The sequence below is a fragment of the Triticum dicoccoides genome, chromosome 4A (assembly GCF_002162155.2).
Source record: "Triticum dicoccoides isolate Atlit2015 ecotype Zavitan chromosome 4A, WEW_v2.0, whole genome shotgun sequence".
Lineage (NCBI taxonomy): Eukaryota > Viridiplantae > Streptophyta > Magnoliopsida > Poales > Poaceae > Triticum > Triticum dicoccoides.
Genome location: NC_041386.1, coordinates 594,729,314 through 594,736,234, shown reverse-complemented (window position 1 = coordinate 594,736,234; position 6,921 = coordinate 594,729,314). Strand labels below are relative to the sequence as shown.

At 46.5% G+C, this 6,921-nt stretch overlaps 1 protein-coding gene across 1 annotated transcript; it reads right to left on the bottom strand.

Annotated features, from left to right (window-relative positions):
* Window positions 1-5,105: 5,105 nt before the first annotated feature.
* On the bottom strand, window positions 5,106-6,915 carry LOC119287126. Its single transcript, XM_037566644.1, has 2 exons — window positions 6,644-6,915; window positions 5,106-5,967 (listed from the first exon to the last, which is right to left on the bottom strand). The coding sequence occupies exons 1-2, from the start codon at window positions 6,791-6,793 to the stop codon at window positions 5,440-5,442; spliced, it is 678 nt and encodes a 225-aa protein (XP_037422541.1). The 5' UTR covers window positions 6,794-6,915; the 3' UTR covers window positions 5,106-5,439.
* Between the last annotated feature and the right edge of the window lie 6 nt (window positions 6,916-6,921).

Genomic DNA, 6,921 nt, shown 5'->3' with positions numbered 1-6,921 from the left:
GACTTGCGACCGGTTGAAATCAGGTCCAAGCCGCCGTTTTTCTCTAAAACTAGGCAACCTTCCAGAAGCTATCTAAAATGCAAGCCAAGGTAAGAAAAATTGCTTAATAAAGTATAAACAATTGAACTAGGTACAAGCCATGAAGTTACCTGGCTCTTGTATTGACGTCTTGGTCCGACAAGAATCGGCCTGTCTCAGTCCACACCGGTGACCTAGTGGCTACCGCATCTACAATTCTACACACTCCTCAAACTCTTAACTCTATGGTCGCAAGAAGAAATAGACATGAAAGTCTCGATACATGAATTAATGACTGATAACACACGTGCGTTTCTTGTGCATCCACACAATCTGAGACGGCCGATGTTGGAAAACCATATGGTCTGGTTATGTTCCTGTCGATGGAGACCTCCGTTGAATTGGCCAACTGGCATTATGTGCTCGTTCACAAGTCATGCGTGCCTTGTTGCTGCAAAATGGCATGCAAAGCACATGTTCCCAACCTAACAATCATCATAAATTTTGTAAAGTAGATCTAACGGCCTATATCATCATAACTAAGCTTCCATTAAGAAGTTGCTTACCACACATACTGTATGGTGGGAGCACTTGTAAGCTGTCTTGTCAATAAAAACATCTTTTAATAAGGCATTTACTCCTTCCGTTTTTAAATATAAATATTTTTAGAGATTTCAATATATATACTACATATGGAGCAAAATGATTGATTCTACAATCTAAAATGCGTCTATATACATTTGTATGTAGTCCGTATTCAAATATCTAAAAAACCTTATATTTAGAAATGGAAGGAGTATGTGATGAAGTGCTTGTTGTAGCACAACGGTTGTTTAATCTTACGTTGATCTAGATAAATAAAATATAGAAGGATAGATTTTCTCCTCTTTTCCTCCAAAATGCTGAACCTGGAAAGCCCAAAAAATAAAGAGGCCCTTTGCCTTATCTTTTGAAAGAAAACAATATTATGCCTACAAGGCCGGGTGCGGCTATATCCCCCTTTTATTTTATTTTATTTTATTTTATGAGAAACAGCCATGTCCCATCTGTTCCGAGAAAATAGCTGACCTCGCCCGGTAACCACGTGTCAAGTTATGCCGATGTTGTGACGATGTCACACGTGTTTTTTCATTTTCCATTTTGTATCTTCTACACTTTTTAATACATATTCTGCAATATTATATATATATACTAGCAAGATGCCCGTGCATTGTACGGAACATCAAGATGCATTTCTTTATAAAACACATGTTGTGATTGACCCATGCAAGAGTAATTCCATGTGTAAAAACTAATGATATCTCAAGAATTTTATCGGAAAAATGGTATCTCGAGAATTTCATCGAAAAAATGATATCTCGAGAAAGATGAGAGATAAGATAAGGAGGAGTGGGGCGTGGTGGTGACTGGTGGTCGGACTGGGTGAAGGCATGGGGATGGACGACGCCGACAGCGGCCACCTGGCCAGGTTGTTCCAGAGACCTCCTTTTTTAATTGCTTAGCAATGAGGTTGTGGGAGATAAGATGAACGAAGCAAGGCCTTATCTGTAAATGTGGAGAGAGGTGTGGTTTTTTTTTGTAAAATTGTCATAGTTTGCTTTCTATCCATCAGATGTAGATCGGACGGTCTATATTACAAAATGGCAGGCACACCATCATCATCAACTCGGTTTTTTATAAGAGTAGAGATATATATTACAAAAGTACTTTATATTATTCTAAAAATTATTTACCTTGCATTTGAAATATGTTCAGCGTGAAAAATATTTGTGTTGTGTATGAAAAATGTTAATCATTTGTACAAAAGTTGTTTATGACATTTCCAAAATGTCGCACGTATGAAAAAAAATGGACATGTCATTTACCAATTGTTTATACGGTGTAAAAAAATATGTTCATCTAATTCAAGAAAATGTACTTTACATTTAAAAAAGATTCACGGGGTTCAAAAATGTGTTTGTCACATTTAGAAGAATCATTTACACAAAAGTGAAGAAAATACCCAAGGAAAATCACTAAAAAAACCCGATAAAGAAACAAAAATAAAAGTAAAAGAAAACTAGAGAAACAAAAGTATAACAAAAAGAGAAACAAAATTATAAAAGAAACAGTGAAAACCAAAAATCCGAAAATATTATGAGAAAACACCAAGAGAAAACGTTAAAAAACACAGCAAAGCGACCCAGTGGAGCTCCCGGAGGGAAAGAACAACCAACGAATGCAGCAGAGTTGATGGGCCGGAGCGCTTCTCATCGCCCGTAGGCAATTCCTAATAGGAATGGATACGGGAAAGGGAGCAACTAGTTGATAAGCGTTTCTTCGGAAGCCTCGTAACAATCAGCGACCCAGTGGAGCTCCCCGGAGGGAAAGAACAACCAGCGAATGCAGCAGAGTTGATGGGCCGGAGCGCTTCTCATCGCCCGTAGGCAATTCCTAATAGGAATGGATACGGGAAGGGGAGCAACTAGTTGACGAGCGTTTCTTCGGAAGCCTCGTAACAATCAGCGACCCAGTGGAGCTCCCCGGAGGGAAAGAACAACCAACGAATGCAGCAGAGTTGATGGGCCGGAGCGCTTCTCATCGCCCGTAGGCAATTCCTAATAGGAATTGATACGAGAAGGGGAGCAACTAGTTGATAAGTGTTTCTTCGGAAGCTTCGTAACAATCAGCGTCACTTGGCGCGCTCTTAGCCGCCCGTCACATGTTGCATTCTAAACACTTTCACCGAATTTTTATTTTATTTTTCCGCACGTGTTTTCGGCTTTTTAAACGGGTATTTTCGACGTTTTGGTTTTCCGCCGGTCTTCCTTAGCTTTTGGAAAAAAATCACGAAAAAACGTGTTTTCTCGGTTTTGCTTTCCCGAGAGTTATGCCCGTGCCTCTCGGAAACGGAAAAAACGGGTTTTCTGTTTTTTTTCCTTCCGCGAAAGTCATAGCCGTGCCTCTCGAAAACGGAAAAAATGTGTTTTATGTTTTTTTTTTCTGTGAGAGGAACGGTTTTGCTTCTCCGAGAGGCACGGTTGTGCTTTCGCGAGAGGCACAGCCGTGCCTCTCGAAAACGGAAAAACCGCATTTTCTGTTTTTTGATTTCGAGAGAGGCACAGTTTCGCTTCCGCAAAAGGCATGGTTGTGCTTTCGCGAGAGGCACGGCCGTGCCTCCTCAGAAACGAAAAAAACACACGCTTTCTCTTCTTTTTTCCTTCTGCGAGAGGCACGGTTTTGCTTCCGCGAGAGGCTCGGTTGTGATTTCGCGAGAAGCACAGGCGTGCATCTTTCGGAAAGGGAAGAAACTCATGCTCTTGGTTCGATTTTTCCGTCCGATTTTTTGTCCGGTTTTTTCGTGAAAAAAAGTTCGTCAAAACCTATCAACATGAAATCTAGTTTTGAAGATCTCGACATGAGGAATCCAACAGTGAAAATGGTTCTAGATTTAGACGCACAGTTTAAGAGATAAAATGTTTCGAATAAACAAATCTACGAAAAAAGGAAAAACTCCCAGGTTGCGACAAGTGACGCACATGCAGCGCGCGACTTGTCGCACCCTAGGAAGGTGGGAGTGATATTTGCAATGAATACTCCTCAATTAGTGACTTCGTACGGGAAGACATAGCCCTAGCATACAAGGCCCACGTGCCACTTACAAACCGTACTACACCAGTTGAAACCCTACGTGGCCCAAACATCAACTCAAAATCGCACTGGCTCCTTAAATAACCTACCTATCCCGAGATCCATGTATATCTACCTAATGGGTGTGGCTACGTCTTACCAAGTCTTAGTCAAGTGATATGGTATGTAAGAAAAAAAAGCTCAAATTTTTTTGTATGAATCTCCACGCAAGATCAAAGTTATATAATATCAATTGAGACATAACGGAGTCTTTAGTCGACTGAGACTTAGCAAAAGTGTTGCCTAATACTACCTCCGTCTCTAGAAAATGTCTTAGATTTTGACACAAAGGTAGTAATGTACATTTGCTTTGATGGTAGTGCAATTCTTTTTTCTGCCCAGAGCTGCCCCAATGTCAAATTGTCATAATATTTTGCACGAAAATAGAAAACTTGTTCATCCTTAATATACAAAAAAACTAAATTGTTTGCTAATATTCGAAATAACTTTTCATCTGGGAGATGATGTGCTCGTGGTCAGCTATAGATTTTTGAAACATAAATGAACGAAAAAAGCTAATGTTGAAACAAGCCAGCGCTTGCTCGCCGAAAAAGAACGCTTGCAGTAAGCAAGCGCTCCCTTGCTTTGACTGTTCTAACTTGGTGATGGGCCAGCCCACCACGGCGCCGAAGCTGGCTCCAGCTCGCTAAAGGCGATATATAGCGGGCCCAGCACAAGACGAAACCCCACGATATCCATCACAGCACCTCCACATCGTTGGAATGTTTAAATTTGAATTTTTCAAGTTGGCAGAGCATGTGGGTTAAAAATACGTATAGATATATTTATTTATGCGACGAGTAATTCTGGACGGAGGAAATATTTTCCTAAGCTACCTATCCTGACCTATGTATACGTGACCAGCACTACAACTGATTCGACGATGGTAGAGTACATTTTAGATTTGGGAGCAGACATCATTCATGGCCGTTAAATGGTAGGCACGGACGGGGGTACGGCCCACAGAGTACATGGATACGCTGTCGAACTGCAATGCATGACATGTAACCTGCGGCCTCTGCGGGCAGCTTGGCTTTCCCTGTCATCCCCTACCAGAAGACAACCGGGCACGGACAACCATCACATCGGCCATTAACCGGCATTCATTCATGCCGGGCTAGCACTAGATCACAAACCGCACTGCACTGCTGCTCATTCATCAAGGCTGCTACAGCAGCTGCGACGTCAAACTCCCCGTCATCATCATCGTCGTCGTCGTCCCCGGCATTAAAAAGGAGGCGAGGAAGCCCGTGACACCCCCTAACTAAGAGCGAACTGGTCGCGTCGTCCGCCATGAATGAATGGGATGCCGAGATGAGCACCGCTGGCGGCAATAACTGAAGCTGCACGCACATGGAAGAAGCAACGGACGATCGAACAATTGGCACGCAGGCAGACGCTTTGAGCAATTATGGATGGAGTTCGGTTCTACCAGCAGGAATAGTAGTTTCATTCATTCATGTTCTATCGAGTGTTTGATTGATCTGACATGACAGAATCATCGGGGACGGCCGGCCATACTCGGAAATGGACAAGCAAAAAATCTTGATCGGAGCACCTCCACCTCCCTACCGGAATCCGTCGGTGGCATCAGAAAAACAATGGCGTCGTCGTGGCCAATCCGGGCGCCGGAGGCCTGCCTGCTGCCTACCTAACGCGCCGAGGACGAGGACGGACGACAACCATCTTGACGGAGGACCTACTTCTTCTTGGCTTGGCTTGGCTACGTGGTTGGAGTAGCTGCTAGCCCGGCTAGGTGCCGAGGAAGCCGACGTTGAGGTCGATCCTTGGCTTCTTCTTGGGGGCCGGTGCCGGGGGCGGCGGCACGTGCGACTCGCAGCGCGGGCAGCGGGGGTCGCTCCGGGCGATGAGCACGTAGAGGAAGCAGCGCGGGCAGGCGGCGGCCACCATGCCCCCGCCGCCGGCGCTGGCGGACGGGGAGTCGCAGCCGTCGCCCTGCTCCACGGCAACGTCGCCGCGGCGCTTGACGGAGGAGGTGGTGACCGAGGAGGAGGACGGGGAGGCGCCCGCGCCGCTGTGCTGCTGCTGCTGCTGCTGGTGGTGGTGGTGCCCCTGCTTGCCGCGCTCGAACCGCTCCAGCGCGGTCTTGACCTTCTCGATCGTGCAAACGCTGTGGTACGTGGTGGTGGCGGCGCAGTCCGCCGCCGGCGCCATCGTCGGCAACGGCGCCATGGCGGCGCCGGCGGCGGGGAAGAGGTTGAGGTCCCCCCTGGCCGACGGCGGCGGGCTGAGGTGCTTCTGCAGCGGTGGCTTGCCGGGCTGCACGCACGCAAAGAAATCACCGCAGTAAGTATTCGAAGATCAATACCAGTACTAGCTGTTATTGCAGAGGGTACCACTCCTATTTGCATGGTTGAGATTTAAATGGCCATGTCGTGAATGAAGTCTTAAGTGAGGCTACTGCATTATTGGGCAAGATCACTCAGAATAATTAAACTCGCCGGTGGAACATGGCAGACAAATTAACTGCGAATAATCTACTCCACCCAGGGAACAATTGCTACTAGTACTCTCCTGTAAATACAGTACAGTACTGGTACAATAATAAATACTCAAGATATTACTACTACCAGTACAAAACTAATGCAAGTCTATTTGATCTATTCATCCATAGCCCTCCCACACAAAAGAAAGACCAAAAGTTGGAGAAGGCTCCTGCACATGGGAATTGCATAGCCTCAGGCCCAAAGTTTACCTCACCGTCTTGTATGACCAAGCCCACAAATGGAACTAATAACTAGTCGGCGGTCAAATTTGCCGACAAAACAACTAGTAATTCGGCGCGCACGATTAAAAGGAGACTAATCGGCCCATTGACCGAACAAATTGAAAAGTCTTACTCTAATCGCAATTGAGCACGGAAGAAGAAGAAGACGAAGCACACGCGAACAGAGAGTGAGAGGAAACAGAGCATGGGCCGTGGAGCGGCGCGTACCTGCAGGGCGGCGGCGTCGTGCCTGGGGTCGTCGGCGGCGGGGGCGGGCGCCTGGCAGCCGCCGAGGAAGTCCCGGGTGACGAGCTCCGGCGCCATGGTGCCGCCGTCCGCCGCGCGGGGCATCATGAAGCCGACCGCCTCAGAGACCATCCAGCGCGCCACCTCCAGCTCCAGAGAGGAAGAAGAGGCGGGCCGATCGATCAAGGTGCGTGGTCCGTCAGAGACGAGGAGGAGGAGGGGGGAGCGGCAATGGAGGTTGGGAGGGAGGGAGGGGATAA

Bases quoted from the DNA above. Each gene is read 5' to 3' on its own strand.
- LOC119287126 (XM_037566644.1), bottom strand. From the start codon at position 6,793: ATGGTCTCTGAGGCGGTCGGCTTCATGATGCCCCGCGCGGCGGACGGC. The intron at 5,968-6,643 runs GTACGCGCCGCT...GCGTGCGTGCAG, and splicing joins ACGACGCCGCCGCCCTGCAG to CCCGGCAAGCCACCGCTGCA.